Genomic DNA, 19,695 nt, shown 5'->3' on the forward strand with positions numbered 1-19,695 from the left:
AAGTGGCTCGGTGAAGAAAACATTGACGTTTTCGGTCCTCGGATGGAAAATTTTCAGATCTCCGTCCAGTGAGAACCTGCAGTCAGTCCTCAAAAGGTGAAAACCCAGAACTCGTGATAACTCCGAGCTCTGATGAGACATAGGGGATGGCCATCAGTCAAGATCTGCGGATGAAGCCTATATCTAGCTGCCGGTGGAAGGGCAGAAGTGCGGAAAATAAGGGGCAGGAGTGCAGAGGATAAGGGGCGGGTGGCGGAGAATAAGGGGCAGGAGTGTGGAGAATAAGGGGCAGGAGTGTGGAGCATGAGGGGCAGGAGTGTGGAGCATAAGGGGCAGGAGTGCAGAGGATAAGGGGCGGGAATGCGGAGAATAAGGGGCAGGAGTGTGGAGCATAAGGGGCAGGAGTGTGGAGAATAAGGGGCAGGAGTGTGGAGAATAAGGGGAAGGAGTGTGGAGCATAAGGGGCAGGAGTGTGGAGCATAAGGGGCAGGAGTGTGGAGAATAGGGGGAAGGAGTGTGGAGAATAAGGGGCAGAAGTGTGGAGAATAAGGGGAAAAAGTGTGGAGAATAAGGGGCAGGAGTGTGGAGAATAAGGGGCAGGAGTGTGGGGAATAAGGGAAAGGAGTGTGGGGAATAAGGGAAAGGAGTGTGGGGAATAAGGGGCCGGAGTGTGGAGAATAAGGGGCAGGAGTGTGGAGAATAAGGGGCAGGAGTGTGGAGAATAAGGGGCAGGAGTGTGGAGAATAAGGGGCAGGAGTGTGGAGAATAAGGGGCAGGAGTCAGGAGAATAAGAGACATAAGTGTGGAGAATAAGGGGCAGGAGTGCGGAGAATAAGGGGCGGAAGTGTGGAGAATAAGGGGCAGGAGTGTGGAGAATAAGGGGCAGGAGTGCAGAGGATAAGGGGCGGGAATGCGGAGAATAAGGGGCAGGAGTGTGGAGCATAAGGGGCAGGAGTGTGGAGAATAAGGGGCAGGAGTGTGGAGAATAAGGGGCAGGAGTGTGGAGCATAAGGGGCAGGAGTGGGGCAGGAGTGTGGAGCATAAGGGGCAGGAGTGTGGAGAATAGGGGAAAGGAGTGTGGAGAATAAGGGGCAGAAGTGTGGAGAATAAGGGGCAGGAATGTGGAGAATAAGGGGCAGGAGTGTGGGGAATAAGGGAAAGGAGTGTGGGGAATAAGGGGCCGGAGTGTGGGGAATAAGGGCCCGGAGTGTGGAGAATAAGGGGCAGGAGTGTGGAGAATAAGGGGCAGGAGTGTGGAGAATAAGGGGCAGGAGTGTGGAGAATAAGGGGCAGGAGTCAGGAGAATAAGAGACATAAGTGTGGAGAATAAGGGGCAGGAGTGCGGAGAATAAGGGGCGGAAGTGTGGAGAATAAGGGGCAGGAGTGTGGAGAATAAGGGGCGGGAGTCTGGAGAATAAGGGGCGGGAGTCTGGAGAATAAGGGGCAGGAGTGTGGAGAATAAGGGGCAGACGCGCGGAGAATAAGGGGCTGGAGTGTGGAGAATAAGGGGCGGAAGTGTGGAGAATAAGGGGCGGGAGTGTGGAGAATAAGGGGCGGGAGTGTGGAGAATAAGGGGCGGGAGCGTGGAGAATAAGGGGCGGGAGCGTGGAGAATAAGGGGCAGGAGCGTGGAGAATAAGGGGCAGGAGCGTGGAGAATAAGGGGCAGGAGCGTGGAGAATAAGGGGCTGGAGTGTGGAGAATAAGGGGCGGAAGTGTGGAGAATAAGGGGCGGGAGTGTGGAGAATAAGGGGCGGGAGTGTGGAGAATAAGGGGCAGGAGCGTGGAGAATAAGGGGCGGGAGTGTGGAGAATAAGGGGCAGGAGCGTGGAGAATAAGGGGCAGGAGCGTGGAGAATAAGGGGCAGGAGTGTGGAGAATAAGGGGCGGAAGTGTGGAGAATAAGGGGCGGGAGTCTGGAGAATAAGGGGCGGGAGTGTGGAGAATAAGGGGCGGGAGTGTGGAGAATAAGGGGCAGGAGCGTGGAGAATAAGGGGCAGGAGCGTGGAGAATAAGGGGCAGGAGTGCGGAGAATAAGGGGCTGGAGTGTGGAGAATAAGGGGCAGGAGTGCGGAGAATATGTATGTCGACATTCAAAACTTAACAGTAAGTGTATAGGAAAAATGGGAAAAATTACAAGTGTGGTGAAATTGTGAGGCAGGTGCAACTCTGCCAATTTGGGGGTGTTTTCCGTCACGGCTTCCATTCCCACAGTCTCCAGGTCAGGACTATTACAGCAATACCAAACTGGTAGATTTTTTCTTTTCATAGAAGTGGAGAAGAAAAAAAATTAAGAAATCTAAAATTAATTTTTTGGGGGGTTGTGTCCTCATTTTCCAAGACTTGTGACATTTTTATCTTTCAATCGCATTTGCGGGGTGCATTTCCGTGTGACAAGTTGACCTGTTGATTCCAATTTGGGGAAGAAACGTTTTCATGTGCCTTTGTTGTTATTTTTTTCTGGAGCGGTGGTGACAAAAAAAAGCAATTGTGGCGTTTTCATATTTCTTTCCTTTACCAATCGGGTTGATTAATTTTATATGTAATATTGTGCTAAGGGGTTAAAGCAGAGACATACAGACCGCACCTCTCGTCTGGACAATTCGCTTCCAAATGGGGTTTTGTGTTCTGCGCATGAGACTAAAGAAGTTGAAGACAACTAGTTTTCCCCTGCTCCCTGATACAAGCCAGCGGGCAGAACCGGGGTCGGGTAGAAGCTGCTGCTTGATATTGTATTCACAAGAATTAAGGAGTTGAAACACCTAACACAATTACACAAAAAAAACAATTAACAACTAATTGTCCGGCAGCACTGCGCTATGTCTGGTTGTTATCCAAGGTAAAATCATGGCAGGATTTTCACTAGTGATCGCTTGTGAAACTAATGGTCTTTGCACGACTGATAGCAGCAGCATCATAAGATACATACAGCGATGCTGGGAGTGTGACAGTGGGCAAGGATACTGGCGATGTGGATTCTGCTCTAAATATAACCCATGCGGTAACATTGTGTTTATCCATATTTACTTTGAAGGATGCTGGAGAGCCTTATGGAACTCTGTTTTGCTCTGTTCTCACTGCTCTCCTTATCGTGAAGAGATCTTGCTGAAATAATGATAAGTGTCTCACCAGCTGTCACATTCGAAGTCTTCTTCCAATATGGTGGTTTGGCTACTCGAGCTAGATCTGTGGATTGTGCTGGTATAGACTGGCACAGATCCAGCATCAATGACCTAAAGAATTGACAAACTATTTAGACTGATGAATGTCCTAAAACACTCCTTAAAAGGATACTATTAAGCTCCAACTAAAGAAAAAGGAGACAATGAAAAAGAAAACCGAGGCGAAGACACAACACAAGAGCCAAAGAAGAAGGATCGCACACAAGAGCCAAAGAAGGAGAGCACACAAGAGCCAAAGAAGGAGCGCACACAAGAGCCAAAGAAGAAGGAGCGCACACAAGAGCCAAAGAAGAAGAAGAAGGAGCGCACACAAGAGCCAAAGAAGAAGAAGGAGCGCACACAAGAGCCAAAGAAGAAGGAGCACACACAAGAGCCAAAGAAGGAGGAGCGCACACAAGAGCCAAAGAAGAAGGAGCACACACAAGAGCCAAAGAAGAAGGAGCACACACAAGAGCCAAAGAAGGAGGAGCGCACACAAGAGCCAAAGAAGAAGGAGCACACACAAGAGCCAAAGAAGGAGGAGCGCACACAAGAGCCAAAGAAGAAGGAGCGCACACAAGAGCCAAAGAAGGAGAGCACACAAGAGCCAAAGAAGAAGGAGCGCACACAAGAGCCAAAGAAGAAGGAGCGCACACAAGAGCCAAAGAAGAAGGAGCGCACACAAGAGCCAAAGAAGGAGGAGCGCACACAAGAGCCAAAGAAGAAGGAGCGCACACAAGAGCCAAAGAAGAAGGAGCGCACACAAGAGCCAAAGTAGGAGCGCACACAAGAGCCAAGAAGAAGGAGCGCACACAAGAGCCAAAGAAGGAGAGCACACAAGAGCCAAAGAAGAAGGAGCGCACACAAGAGCCACAGAAGGAGCACACAAGAGTCAAAGAAGGAAAGCACACGAGAGCCAAAAAAGAAGGAGCGCACACAAGAGCCAAAGAAGAAGGAGCGCACACAAGAGCCAAAGAAGGAAAGCACACGAAAGCCAAAAAAGAAGGAGCGCACACAAGAGCCAAAGAAGAAGGAGCGCACACAAGAGCCAAAGAAGAAGGAGTGCACACAAGAGCCAAAGAAGAAGGAGCGCACACAAGAGCCAAAGTAGGAGCGCACACAAGAGCCAAAGAAGAAGGAGCGCACACAAGAGCCAAAGAAGGAGCGCACACAAGAGCCAAAGAAGGAGCGCACACAAGAGCCAAAGAAGGAGAGCACACAAGAGCCAAAGAAGGAGTGCACACAAGAGCCAAAGAAGGAGAGCACACAAGAGCCAAAGAAGAAGGAGCGCACACAAGAGCCAAAAAAGAAGAAGGAGCGCACACAAGAGCCAAAGAAGAAGGAGCGCACACAAGAGCCAAAGAAGAAGGAGCGCACACAAGAGCCAAAGAAGAAGGAGCGCACACAAGAGCCAAAAAAGAAGAAGGAGCGCACACAAGAGCCAAAGAAGAAGGAGCGCACACAAGAGCCAAAGAAGAAGGAGCGCACACAAGAGCCAAAGAAGAAGGAGCACACACAAGAGCCAAAGAAGGAGAGCACACAAGAGCCAAAGAAGAAGGAGCGCACACAAGAGCCACAGAAGAAGGAGCGCACACAAGAGCCACAGAAGAAGGAGAGCACACAAGAGCCAAAGAAAAAGGAGAGCACACAAGAGCCAAAGAAAAAGGAGAGCACACAAGAGCCAAAGAAGGAGCGCACACAAGAGCCAAAGAAGAAGGAGAGCACACAAGAGCCAAAGAAGAAGGAGTGCACCCAAGAGCCAAAAGAAAGAGCACACAAGAGCCAAAGAAGAAGGAGCACACACAAGAGCCAAAGAAAGAAAGCACACAAGAGCCAAAGAAGAAGAAGCAGACACAAGAGCCAAAGAAGGAGCACACAAAAGCCAAAGAGCAAGGAGAGCACACAAGAGCCAAAGAAGCACACACAAGAGCCAAAGAAGGAGCGCACACAAGAGCCAAAGAAGGAGCACACACAAGAGCCAAAGAAGAAGGAGCGCACACAAGAGCCAAAGAAGGAGCGCACACAAGAGCCAAAGAAGAAGGAGCGCACACAAGAGCCAAAAAAGAAGGAGCGCACACAAGAGCCAAAGAAGAAGCACACAAGAGCTAAAGAAGGAGAGCACACAAGAGCCAAAGAAGAACCACACACAAGAGCCAAAGAAGGAGAGCACACAAGAGCCAAAGAAGAAGGAGCGCACACAAGAGCCAAAGAAGGAGCGCACACAAGAGCCAAAGAAGAAGGAGTGCACACAAGAGCCAAAGAAGGAGTGCACACAAGAGCCAAAGAAGAAGCACACACAAGAGCCAAAGAAGGAGCGCACACAAGAGCCAAAGAAGGAGAGCACACAAGAGCCAAAGAAGGAGTGCACACAAGAGCCAAAGAAGGAGAGCACACAAGAGCCAAAGAAGAAGGAGCGCACACAAGAGCCAAAAAAGAAGAAGGAGCGCACACAAGATCCAAAGAAGAAGGAGCGCACACAAGAGCCAAAGAAGAAGGAGCGCACACAAGAGCCAAAGAAGAAGGAGCGCACACAAGAGCCAAAAAAGAAGAAGGAGCGCACACAAGAGCCAAAGAAGAAGGAGCGCACACAAGAGCCAAAGAAGAAGGAGCGCACACAAGAGCCAAAGAAGAAGGAGCACACACAAGAGCCAAAGAAGGAGAGCACACAAGAGCCAAAGAAGACGGAGCGCACACAAGAGCCACAGAAGAAGGAGAGCACACAAGAGCCAAAGAAAAAGGAGAGCACACAAGAGCCAAAGAAAAAGGAGAGCACACAAGAGCCAAAGAAGGAGCGCACACAAGAGCCAAAGAAGAAGGAGAGCACACAAGAGCCAAAAGAAAGAGCACACAAGAGCCAAAGAAGAAGGAGCACACACAAGAGCCAAAGAAAGAAAGCACACAAGAGCCAAAGAAGAAGAAGCAGACACAAGAGCCAAAGAAGGAGCACACAAAAGCCAAAGAGCAAGGAGAGCACACAAGAGCCAAAGAAGCACACACAAGAGCCAAAGAAGGAGCGCACACAAGAGCCAAAGAAGGAGCACACACAAGAGCCAAAGAAGAAGGAGCGCACACAAGAGCCAAAGAAGGAGCGCACACAAGAGCCAAAGAAGAAGGAGCGCACACAAGAGCCAAAAAAGAAGGAGCGCACACAAGAGCCAAAGAAGAAGCACACAAGAGCTAAAGAAGGAGAGCACACAAGAGCCAAAGAAGAAGCACACACAAGAGCCAAAGAAGGAGAGCACACAAGAGCCAAAGAAGAAGGAGCGCACACAAGAGCCACAGAAGAAGGAGCGCACACAAGAGCCACAGAAGAAGGAGAGCACACAAGAGCCAAAGAAAAAGGAGAGCACACAAGAGCCAAAGAAGGAGCGCACACAAGAGCCAAAAAAGAAGGAGAGCACACAAGAGCCAAAGAAGAAGGAGTGCACACAAGAGCCAAAAGAAAGAGCACACAAGAGCCAAAGAAGAAGGAGCGCACACAAGAGCCAAAGAAAGAAAGCACACAAGAGCCAAAGAAGAAGAAGCAGACACAAGAGCCAAAGAAGGAGCACACAAAAGCCAAAGAGCAAGGAGAGCACACAAGAGCCAAAGAAGCACACACAAGAGCCAAAGAAGGAGCGCACACAAGAGCCAAAGAAGGAGCACACACAAGAGCCAAAGAAGAAGGAGCGCACACAAGAGCCAAAAAAGAAGGAGCGCACACAAGAGCCAAAGAAGAAGGAGCGCACACAAGAGCCAAAAAAGAAGGAGCGCACACAAGAGCCAAAGAAGAAGCACACAAGAGCTAAAGAAGGAGAGCACACAAGAGCCAAAGAAGAAGCACACACAAGAGCCAAAGAAGGAGAGCACACAAGAGCCAAAGAAGAAGGAGCGCACACAAGAGCCAAAGAAGGAGCGCACACAAGAGCCAAAGAAGAAGGAGCGCACACAAGAGCCAAAGAAGAAGGAGAGCACACAAGAGCCAAAGAAGAAGCACACACAAGAGCCAAAGAAGGAGAGCACACAAGAGCCAAAGAAGAAGGAGCGCACACAAGAGCCAAAGAAGGAGCGCACACAAGAGCCAAAGAAGAAGGAGTGCACACAAGAGCCAAAGAAGGAGAGCACACAAGAGCCAAAGAAGGAGAGCACACAAGAGCCAAAGTAGAAGGAGAGTACACAAGAGCCAAAGAAAAAGGAGAGAACACAAGAGCCAAAGAAGAAGGAGCGCACACAAGAGCCAAAGAAGGAGTGCACACAAGAGCCAAAGAAGAAGGAGCACACACAAGAGCGAAAGAAGGAGCGCACACAAGAGCCAAAGAAGGAGAGCACGCAAGAGCCAAAGAAGAAGGAGCGCACACAAGAACCAAAGAAGGAGCACACAAAAGCCAAAGAGCAAGGAGAGCACACAAGAGCCAAAGAAGAAGGAGCAGACACAAAAGCCAAAGAAGGAGTGCACACAAGCCAAAGACGAAGGAGAGCACACAAGAGCCAAAGAAGAAGAAGTGCACACAAGAACCAAAGAAGGAGCACACAAAAGCCAAAGAGCAAGGAGAGCACACAAGAGCCAAAGAAGGAGAGCACGCAAGAGCCAAAGAAGAAGGAGCGCACACAAGAGCCAAAGAAGAAGGAGCGCACACAAGAGCCAAAGAAGGAGAGCACACAAGAGCCAAAGAAGGAGCACACAAGAGCCAAAGAAGGAGCACACAAGAGCCAAAGAAGGAGCACACAAACGCCAAAGAAGAAGGAGCGCACACAAGAGCCAAAGAAGGAGAACACACAAGAGCCAAAGAAGAAGGAGCGCACACAAGAGCCAAAGAAGGAGAGCACGCAAGAGCCAAAGAAGAAGGAGCGCACACAAGAACCAAAGAAGGAGCACACAAAAGCCAAAGAGCAAGGAGAGCACACAAGAGCCAAAGAAGAAGGAGCAGACACAAAAGCCAAAGAAGGAGTGCACACAAGCCAAAGACGAAGGAGAGCACACAAGAGCCAAAGAAGAAGAAGTGCACACAAGAACCAAAGAAGGAGCACACAAAAGCCAAAGAGCAAGGAGCGCACACAAGAGCCAAAAAAGAAGAAGGAGAGCACACAAGAGCCAAAGAAGAAGGAGCGCACACAAGAGCCAAAAAAGAAGAAGGCGCGCACACAAGAGCCAAAGAAGAAGGAGCGCACACAAGAGCCAAAGAAGAAGGAGCGCACACAAGAGCCAAAGAAGAAGGAGCGCACACAAGAGCCAAAAAAGAAGAAGGAGCGCACACAAGAGCCAAAGAAGAAGGAGCGCACACAAGAGCCAAAGAAGAAGGAGCGCACACAAGAGCCAAAGAAGAAGGAGCACACACAAGAGCCAAAGAAGGAGAGCACACAAGAGCCAAAGAAGAAGGAGCGCACACAAGAGCCACAGAAGAAGGAGCGCACACAAGAGCCACAGAAGAAGGAGCGCACACAAGAGCCACAGAAGAAGGAGAGCACACAAGAGCCAAAGAAAAAGGAGAGCACACAAGAGCCAAAGAAAAAGGAGAGCACACAAGAGCCAAAGAAGGAGCGCACACAAGAGCCAAAGAAGAAGGAGAGCACACAAGAGCCAAAAGAAAGAGCACACAAGAGCCAAAGAAGAAGGAGCACACACAAGAGCCAAAGAAAGAAAGCACACAAGAGCCAAAGAAGAAGAAGCAGACACAAGAGCCAAAGAAGGAGCACACAAAAGCCAAAGAGCAAGGAGAGCACACAAGAGCCAAAGAAGCACACACAAGAGCCAAAGAAGGAGCGCACACAAGAGCCAAAGAAGGAGCGCACACAAGAGCCAAAGAAGAAGGAGCGCACACAAGAGCCAAAGAAGGAGCGCACACAAGAGCCAAAGAAGAAGGAGCGCACACAAGAGCCAAAAAAGAAGGAGCGCACACAAGAGCCAAAGAAGAAGCACACAAGAGCTAAAGAAGGAGAGCACACAAGAGCCAAAGAAGAAGCACACACAAGAGCCAAAGAAGGAGAGCACACAAGAGCCAAAGAAGAAGGAGCGCACACAAGAGCCAAAGAAGGAGCGCACACAAGAGCCAAAGAAGAAGGAGCGCACACAAGAGCCAAAGAAGAAGGAGAGCACACAAGAGCCAAAGAAGAAGCACACACAAGAGCCAAAGAAGGAGAGCACACAAGAGCCAAAGAAGAAGGAGCGCACACAAGAACCAAAGAAGGAGCGCACACAAGAGCCAAAGAAGAAGGAGTGCACACAAGAGCCAAAGAAGGAGAGCACACAAGAGCCAAAGAAGAAGGAGCGCACACAAGAGCCAAAGAAGAAGGAGAGCACACAAGAGCCAAAGAAGGAGCGCACACAAGAGCCAAAGAAGGAGCGCACACAAGAGCCAAAGAAGAAGGAGCGCACACAAGAGCCAAAGAAGGAGCGCACACAAGAGCCAAAGAAGAAGGAGCGCACACAAGAGCCAAAGAAGAAGGAGAGCACACAAGAGCCAAAGAAGAAGCACACACAAGAGCCAAAGAAGGAGAGCACACAAGAGCCAAAGAAGAAGGAGCGCACACAAGAGCCAAAGAAGGAGCGCACACAAGAGCCAAAGAAGAAGGAGTGCACACAAGAGCCAAAGAAGGAGAGCACACAAGAGCCAAAGAAGGAGAGCACACAAGAGCCAAAGTAGAAGGAGAGTACACAAGAGCCAAAGAAAAAGGAGAGAACACAAGAGCCAAAGAAGAAGGAGCGCACACAAGAGCCAAAGAAGGAGTGCACACAAGAGCCAAAGAAGAAGGAGCACACACAAGAGCGAAAGAAGGAGCGCACACAAGAGCCAAAGAAGGAGAGCACGCAAGAGCCAAAGAAGAAGGAGCGCACACAAGAACCAAAGAAGGAGCACACAAAAGCCAAAGAGCAAGGAGAGCACACAAGAGCCAAAGAAGAAGGAGCAGACACAAAAGCCAAAGAAGGAGTGCACACAAGCCAAAGACGAAGGAGAGCACACAAGAGCCAAAGAAGAAGAAGTGCACACAAGAACCAAAGAAGGAGCACACAAAAGCCAAAGAGCAAGGAGAGCACACAAGAGCCAAAGAAGGAGAGCACGCAAGAGCCAAATAAGAAGGAGCGCACACAAGAGCCAAAGAAGAAGGAGCGCACACAAGAGCCAAAGAAGGAGAGCACACAAGAGCCAAAGAAGGAGCACACAAGAGCCAAAGAAGGAGCACACAAACGCCAAAGAAGAAGGAGCGCACACAAGAGCCAAAGAAGGAGAACACACAAGAGCCAAAGAAGAAGGAGCGCACACAAGAGCCAAAGAAGGAGAGCACGCAAGAGCCAAAGAAGAAGGAGCGCACACAAGAACCAAAGAAGGAGCACACAAAAGCCAAAGAGCAAGGAGAGCACACAAGAGCCAAAGAAGAAGGAGCAGACACAAAAGCCAAAGAAGGAGTGCACACAAGCCAAAGACGAAGGAGAGCACACAAGAGCCAAAGAAGAAGAAGTGCACACAAGAACCAAAGAAGGAGCACACAAAAGCCAAAGAGCAAGGAGAGCACACAAGAGCCAAAGAAGGAGAGCACGCAAGAGCCAAAGAAGAAGGAGCGCACACAAGAGCCAAAGAAGAAGGAGCGCACACAAGAGCCAAAGAAGGAGAGCACACAAGAGCCAAAGAAGGAGCACACAAGAGCCAAAGAAGGAGCACACAAACGCCAAAGAAGAAGGAGCGCACACAAGAGCCAAAGAAGGAGAACACACAAGAGCCAAAGAAGAAGGAGCGCACACAAGAGCCAAAGAAGAAGGAGCGCACACAAGAGCCAAAGAAGGAGCGCACACAAGAGCCAAAGAAGGAGCGCACACAAAAGCCAAAGAAGAAGGAGCGCACACAAAAGCCAAAGAAGGAGCGCACACAAGAGCCAAAAGAAGAAGGAGCGCACACAAGAATCAAAGAAGGAGAACACACAAGAGCCAAAGAAGGAGCACACAAAAAGTTAAAGTAGCACACACAAGAGCCAAAGAAGAAGGAGCGCACACAAGAGCCAACGAAGAAGGAGCGCACACAAGAGCCAAAGAAGAAGCGAACACAAGAATGAAAGAAGGAGCCCACGCAAGAGCCAAAGAAGAAGGAGCGCACACAAAAGCCAAATAAGAAGGAGCGCACACAAGAGCCAACAAAGAAGGAGAGAACACAAGAGCCAAAGAAGGAGTGCATACCAGAGAAAGAGACCACAAAAACGAAAAGGAAGACATCACGAAAGGAAAAGAAGGAGACAATACAAAACAAAGACAGAGACAATCGAAGAAGAGGCAACCGACAAAACAATACCAAAGAGTGGAAACAGAAGATACAAAGAGTTCACCGCAATTTAAATTCTCCACAGTGAACTTGCCTCTCCCCGGAGGGAGGTCACCGCAGCTCAGCCGTGCTGGGAATGCAGCCTCAGTGACCTGCAGTAACCTCGATGACAACACTGTTACTCACTGACGCTGCGCTCGCAGCAGCTCATTCACCAGTGGTTCTCAGTCTGGACGGTCACATCCTGGCACCGTCCAGTTTGAAAACTATTAATTCCCAGACATGGATTACGGTGTGGGACAGAACAACAGACAGGTGAGGGATACTATTTTTTATTTTTGTTTCATTACAGGAGAACGAGGAAATACATGCAGCCGCACGCTCCAGTTCCGAGTGCCGGCGGCAGTGCCGGGAATTGATGCGAGTTTCTCGCATCACACTCACTAGTGTGACCTCGGCCTAACATGGATCCTGGTAAAGTCCGTGTTCGGTGTCCGTGCCCGTACAGTAGGTGTTTGGTATGGACACTGAACTTTACTGTTTGGGTTCGCCCATCTCTATCTGTGGCATGTGAGAGAAAACTAGAAGAAAGCCATGCAAACATGGGAGAATATACAAACTACTTGTAGCTGTTCTCCGTGGTGAGATTTGAACCCAGGACACCAGTGCAGCAAAGCAACAGTGCAAATCACTGAGCCATCATACAGTGCTAACCACTGAGCCACTGTGCTGCTCTATGCATATTACAGTGCCCACAACTGAGCCACAATGCTGCCCTATATAGAACAGTGCTAACCACTGAGCTACCATGCTGGTCTCTATACAGTATAGTGCTAACCATTGAGTCACTATGCTGCCTAGATATAAAGTACAGTGTTAACCACTAAGTCACTGTGCAGCCCTATATATTGTACACTGCTACCCACTGACCCACCATGCTGCCCTATGCTATCCACTGAGCTGCCTTTGAAGAAGAGGTAACAGGAAAAAAAGACATTATATATCTAAAATGGGGAGAAACACAAGAGTAGAGTAGGAAACAGGAGACAATGGAAAAGACAGAGGCAACAAGAAAATATCAAAAGATACAGTAGAAGAGAGAAGTTTGTGGCGACAATGATGAATAATAGAAGGGGAAATGGAGGAGACAAGAAAAGAAAAAAATAGGAGAGAGAAGAAAGTGAAGGAGACAACACATGAGACTACAGACACTGGAGGGGATAATGGGATTAAGAGTATATAGCGAAGGAGAAAAGAAAAGAAGAAACAATAGGAGAGACTGGAGTGAAGGAAGAATAAAAAAAAAAAGAGACAAATGTACAGACGAAAGAAGAGTCAATGGAAGAAGAGACAGCAAGAAACGAGGGAAGGAAACTGAAGACAAAAAAAGGAAAAACAATGGAAGAAACAAAATACAATACAATAACGACAGTGGAGCAAACAGAAAAGACAATGAAAGACAAAAAAAATGAGAAGATGAATGAAGTGGCAGAAAAAAGTGGACACAATGGAAGAGACAAAAGGTAAAAAAAAGGTGGAGGCAACGGAGACAAAAAGGAGAAGACAAGAGAAGAAACAGGAGGTTACAAAACAGTGGAGGAAACAACTGAAAAAGCAAAGGAGGAGACAAGAAAAGACAAAATGAGTAGGAAAAAGCCAACAAAAGAGACCAAGGTGGAGACAATAGCAATGACAAAAGCACGGAAAGAAGAGACAAGAAAAGAAACAATAGAAGAGGGAAAACTGGACACAATGAAAGAGACAATGGAAAAGACACAGGAGGTGACAGAAGATATGGGAGAGAAGGAAGATAGTGAAGTAAACAACAGAAGCAACAAAGGAGGAGGTAGAGGAAGAAAAAACAGGATTCAAAGGAAGCAACAAAGGAGACACCAAAACCGAAAAAGGAGAAGCAACAAAAAGAGAATCAAAAGAAGAGGCAGCAGAAGAAACAATAGAGACAGACAGAGGACAATGGAGGAGACAGAGGGGAAGAGAAAGCAGGAGGCAAAAAAGAGACAGCGGAAGAGACAAATGAGAAGAAAACAGCAGAGACAGAGGAAACTTGGGTCACCAAAGACAGTGTAGGATACAGTGGACAAACTGGAAGAGAAAACTGAAAAGGCAAAAGAGGAGACAAAGTCCGAGACCGAAGATGCAACAGAATAAACAATAGAAGAGACTGGAGAGAAGACAGTGGATGAAATAGACACAGTAGCAGAGAAACGATCTGTCGCTGTGCTTCATTTACTGTGGTTTGTCAGTGTAAACAGGCATTTAAGTAACTGCCTGTCGGTAAAGGGTTACTGATAGTTGGTGCTGCCAGTCAGTCTATGTAAAGGGAGCCTTACAGTTAGAGCAGTCCGACTGTGGAACTCCTTCCGCCACAAGGTAGTAATGGCCGACAATTTATAACATGTAAAAAGGATCGGATGATTTTCTCACAAAAATAATACCGTGAAAGAAAATGATTAACTTGTGGAGAAAGGTGACTGTAACAAAGATGGAGTCAGAAGAAACGAAGTAGAAGACAACAACAGAGACAGAAAAGGCAATAGAACAGACAAAGGAGGAAGAGACAAAGGAGGAAACAATGGAAAAGTCAAAGGAAGACACAATGGAGACAAAAAAGGAGACAAAGAAGAGAAAAGACAAGACAAAAAAGACAAAGGAGAAAATGGAAGAGACAAAGTAGGAGACAACAGAAGAGACAACAAAGACAACAACAAAAGAGAAAAAGGAGAAAACAAAGGAGGAGACTACAGAAAAAAACAGCAGGAGACAATTGAAGAAACAAAGAAGAAAGAGAACGGAGGAGATAAAGAAGACAACAGAACAGACAAAGGCGGAGACAAAGGAGAAGACAAAGGAGGAGGCAATGAAAGATACAAAGGAGGAAAAAATGTAAGAGACAAAGGAGGAGACAATGGAAAAAAATGGAAGAGACAAAGGAGGATACGACAAAGGAGACAATGGAAGAAAAAGAGCAGGAGATAAAGGAGGAGACAACAGAACAGACAAAAGCGGAGACAATGGAGGAAAGGAGGAAACAAGAGACAAAGTAGGAAACAATGGAAAAGCCAAGGAGGAGACAACAGATGACAAAAAAAGAGGAAGCAAAGGAAGAGAAAAGGAAAAAACAAAGGAGAAGACAGGAGTAAATAATGGAAGATAGGCAGAAACAATGGAAGAGACAAAGGAGGAAACAACGGAAGAGATGAAGGAGGAGACAAAGGAGGAAACAATGGAAGAGACAAAAGGAGGAAATAATGGAAAAAAAAACCAAAAAAGACAATGAAGAGAAAAAAAGAAACAACGGAAGAGAAAACGGAAAAGACAAAGGAGGAGACCAAGTAGTAAAGAACGGAAGAAACAATGGAGGAGAGGAAGGGGGAAACACGAGAGACCAGAAACAACAATAAAGTGAGGGTGAGAAAATGGAAATGCAGAGGATTAGATGACAACAGGAGAGATGAGGCAATGTGCAAAACACAGAAAGGGCAATGTAGAAACAGGGATAACAGGAAGTAGATCATAGAAGAGACCTTGGGTTGTCCTCTGGGAGGCAACAGAAGGTAGAAATGACAACAGGAGATACGAGTCACTGAAGGATGCAAAGGAGACAGCAGGAGAAGCAGGAGAATGAGGAAGGGTTTGCTGAACTCTTAGGGTTTCCAGAGCCTTAGACAATAAAGACTGACCCTTATAATCTTACCCTGACATGATTCTTGAGGACATCTCGGAGGCCGGCACTGCATCTCTGAGGAGGTCTGATGCCTCCATCCCTGTGGTAAGATATTGAGCAGCAGAACGTCCCAGCGATCAGTGCATATCTGCCCAATCCACAGCGGCAGCTGCAATCATGGCCGACTCCACAACACCTGACAGATGGCACTCACCTGAGTTATGGCGCAGTTTTATCACCCACTGATGGAGGGACTCCGGGGTCGGAGCACGAAAAAGATATTCAGAACCGTCCATTAATCTGCAGGAGAACATAGTGACAAGTGGATGCGATGTACAGTATGTACGTGTACCGTCACATACGGGGTGAGGGCCGTATACAGGGTATATACTGTATGTTCCGTCACATATGGGGTGAGGGCCGTATACAGGGTATATACTGTGCCGGGGGCTTCTCGTAGGCTCTTTTTCTTTTTGGAGTGTCCAGCTCCGGCTTCACCGGCCGATGTCGAACCTGTCTGGATCCTTTTCACTCCTCATCCTCTCGCTTTTTACTGCCGGAGCAGATTACTTTAGGGGCCACACAGTGTCAGGCGCTCTGCACTCACCGCAGTCGGAAGCAGTTGTCTTTCTTGGTGTAGTCTGATTCTGGGGTGCAGACCGCTCCGGTGAGGTGTAAGGGGGAAGCAGACGCAGAACTCTATGGGTCGTGAAACAGGATGCATTACCATTTGGACAGGACGCAATGTGACACCTGCTGCCCCAAACTCGTGGTTATATCATACATGGGCGGCTTCTGTAGGTCGCACTCACCTTAGTGGAATATTTGTGCTCATGGTAGACGCAGAGGGTCCTCCTCACCAGGACAGCGTAAAATGTTCCCCACGTGCGGCTCGAGGCCTGAGGGCAAAAAGACGGATTGATGGCAGTGACGGCAAAACTATGATCAACTGAAACCTCTATCAACTACAACCGACAGCAGGACAAAGGCCCAAGCCCCACTCACCGAAGAAAAGGCTCGAGCCCGACCTACCGCAGAAAAGGCTCAAGCCCCAACCACTACAGAAAAGGCTCGGGCATCGCTCACCAGGACAAAGGCTCAGGTCCCGCCCACTGTGACCGGAAGACTCAGGTGCAACCCACTGTGACAGAAATCTCAAATACCGCCCATCTCAACAGAAAGCCTCCTGGAATCTGCCTAACTCAATACCTTTCCTGATCATTAAATATTCCACTTACCTTACGACCCCCGACATGCAGGACTGGCTTCCTTTCCAAGGGTCCCTCCATCAGGTGAAAGTCCAGTTTCTGGGTCACCTATAATAACAGCAAAAAAAAAAAAACTAAAAATAAGAACACCCAAGATACAAGTAATTACCTAAATATATCCAAGACACAGACAGAAGAACTCAATACCAGCAAATAACCTAATATACCCAGGATACAGGCGGAGGATTCCGATACCAGCAGGAAACCTAATATTCCCCGGATACAGGCGGAGGATTCAGATCCCAACAGCAAACCTAATATACCCAGGATACAGGCGGAGGATTCCGATACCAGCAAATAACCTAATATACCCAGGATACAGGCGGAGGATTCCGATACCAGCAAATAACCTAGTATACCCAGGATACAGACGGAGGATTCCGATACCAGCAGGAAACCTAATACACCCAGGATACAGGCGGAAGATTCCGATACCAGCGGATAGTCGAATATAACCAGGATACAGGCGGAGGATTCCGATACCAGCAGGAAACCTAATAAACTCAGGATACAGGCGGAGGATTCCGATACCAGCGGATAGTCGAATATAACCAGGATACAGGCGGAGGATTCCGATACCAGCAGGAAACCTAATAAACTCAGGATACAGGCGGAGGATTCCGATACCAGCAGGAAACCCAATATACCCATGATACAAGCAGAGGAATAAGATACCAACAGGAAACCGAATATACCCAGGATAAAGGCGGAGGATTCCGATACCAGCGGATAGTCGAATATACCCAGGATACAGGCGGAGGATTCCGATACCAGCAGGAAACCTAATAAACTCAGGATACAGGCGGAGGATTCCGATACCAGCGGATAGTCGAATATAACCAGGATACAGGCGGAGGATTCCGATACCAGCAGGAAACCTAATAAACTCAGGATACAGGCGGAGGATTCCGATACCAGCAGGAAACCCAATATACCCATGATACAAGCAGAGGAATAAGATACCAACAGGAAACCGAATATACCCAGGATACAGGCGGAGGATTCCGATACCAGCAGGAAACCCAATATACCCATGATACAAGCAGAGGAATAAGATACCAACAGGAAACCCAATATACCCAGGATAAAGGCGGAGGATTCCGATACCAGCGGATAGTCGAATATACCCAGGATACAGGCGGAGGATTCCGATACCAGCAGGAAACCTAATACAACCAGGATACAGGCGGAGGATTCCGATACCAGCAGGAAACCCAATATAACCAGGATACAAGCAAAGGAATAAGATACCAACAGGAAACCCAATATACCCAGGATAAAGGCGGAGGATTCCGATGCCAGCGGATAACCGAATATAACCAGGATACAGGCGGAGGATTCCGATACCAGCAGGAAACCTAATACAACCAGGATACAGGCGGAGGATTCCGATACCAGCAGGAAACCCAATATAACCAGGATACAAGCAAAGGAATAAGATACCAACAGGAAACCCAATATACCCAGGATAAAGGCGGAGGATTCCGATGCCAGCAGATAACCGAATATAACCAGGATACAGGCGGAGGATTCCGATACCAGCAGGAAACCTAATACAACCAGGATACAGGCGGAGGATTCCGATACCAGCAGGAAACCCAATATAACCAGGATACAAGCAAAGGAATAAGATACCAACAGGAAACCCAATATACCCAGGATAAAGGCGGAGGATTCCGATGCCAGCGGATAACCGAATATAACCAGGATACAACTGTATCAAAAAACTTGGCACTCAATAATGCTTGTAGATAATAAAGTAATTTATTTTGCATCAGTACAAACAGATCAGCTGTAGCTCGTATCTTGCTAAACGTTTTCGGTCCTTTGTGGACCTTCCTCAGAGCAAGTTTATCTGGAGCGTAGGATCTGGACATATAACCAGATGCATGAGTATGCTGACACTATATGTAGAGGCAAATTTCAGAGGCACTATGGAGACCGTGACTGAGCAGATTAAGCTGCTTGGACATACGATGTGCCCACACTGTGCACGTTCTATTGCCTGGAGCGCTGGTGGCGTGCTGAGACGCTGAGGGAGTCCACAAAGGACCGAAAACGTTTAGCAAGATACGAGCTACAGCTGATCTGTTTGTCCTGATGCAAAATAAATGACTTTATTTTCTACAAGCATTATTGAGTGCCAAGTTTTTTGATACAGTTGATTTAAGGGGCTGGAAACCCTACTTGAGCACCTCTACTCACAAATCTATAGAGTGCCGTGTGTTGTGAATTTGCTTTTTGGCTCCCTCTAGTGGTTACTAGTTTTTTGACTCTGGTTTTTCTGTCTTTCCTTTTATCCGCACCTGGGTCGTTAGTTAGGGGCGTTGCTTTATAAGCTCCCTGGACACTCAGTTCTATGCCTGGCAACGTAGTTATCAGAGCTAATCTGCTGTGCTCTTGTCTACTGATCCTGGTCCGGTTATTCAGCTAAGTCATTTACTTTGCTTTTTGCTATTTGTTTTTGGTTTTGTATTTTTGTCCAGCTTGTTCCTAATCTGTATTCTGACTTTTGCTGGAAGCTCTAGGGCGCTGGTGTTCTCCCCCCGGACCGTTAGACGGTTCGGGGGTTCTTGAATTTCCAGTGTGGATTTTTGATAGGGTTTTTTGTTGACCATATAAGTTACCTTTCTATATTCTGCTATTAGTTAGCGGGCCTCTCTGTGCTAAACCTGGTTCATTTCTGTGTTTGTCATTTCCTCTTACCTCACCGTTATTATTTGTGGGGGGCTTCTATCCTGCTTTGGGGTCCCTTTCTCTGGAGGCAAGAGAGGTCTTTGTTTTCCTCTACTAGGGGTATTTAGATTCTCCGGCTGGCGCGAGTCATCTAGGATCAACGTAGGTATGACCCCCGGCTACTTCTAGTGTTGGCGTTAGGAGTAGATATATGGTCAACCCAGTTACCACTGCCCTATGAGCTGGATTTTTGTATCTTGCAGACTTCCACGTTCCTCTGAGACCCTCGCCATTGGGGTCATAACAGTTTGCCAGGCCCATATTAAATGTTTAATGCATTGCAAAAGAGGGATTATAAGAAAGAAGATTCTGAGTTTTTTTTTTTCTCCTCTCTCATTTTTTTTTTTTTTTTTTTCCTTCATCCCCTTTACCTCAGAGTGGCTTATGCTTGCTGCAGACATGAATGTCCAGACCTTGATTACAAGTGTGGACCAGCTGGCTACTCGTGTGCAGGGCATACAAGATTATGTTATCAGAAGTCCTGGGTCAGAACCTAAGATACCGATTCCTGAACTGTTTTCCGGAGACAGGTTTAAGTTTAGGAATTTCAAGAATAATTGTAAATTGTTTTTGTCCCTGAGACCCTGTTCATCTGGAGACTCCGCTCAGCAAGTTAAAATTGT

At 47.6% G+C, this 19,695-nt stretch overlaps 1 protein-coding gene across 1 annotated transcript in view; it reads right to left on the bottom strand.

Annotated features, from left to right (window-relative positions):
• LOC138681047 (uncharacterized) overlaps window positions 1-19,695 on the bottom strand; it is a 75,564-nt gene that overhangs the window by 5,419 nt on the left and 50,450 nt on the right. Inside the window, exons 24-29 of the mRNA XM_069768259.1 lie at window positions 16,307-16,384; window positions 15,881-15,967; window positions 15,676-15,767; window positions 15,283-15,368; window positions 15,099-15,168; window positions 3,127-3,230 (exon numbers count right to left, since the gene is read on the bottom strand). Coding sequence (XP_069624360.1) covers window positions 3,127-3,230; window positions 15,099-15,168; window positions 15,283-15,368; window positions 15,676-15,767; window positions 15,881-15,967; window positions 16,307-16,384 — 517 coding nt within the window. The remainder of the gene's footprint in view (window positions 1-3,126; window positions 3,231-15,098; window positions 15,169-15,282; window positions 15,369-15,675; window positions 15,768-15,880; window positions 15,968-16,306; window positions 16,385-19,695) is intronic.

Source organism: Ranitomeya imitator, chromosome 5 (genome assembly GCF_032444005.1).
Source record: "Ranitomeya imitator isolate aRanImi1 chromosome 5, aRanImi1.pri, whole genome shotgun sequence".
NCBI classification, from domain to species: Eukaryota; Metazoa; Chordata; class Amphibia; order Anura; family Dendrobatidae; genus Ranitomeya; species Ranitomeya imitator.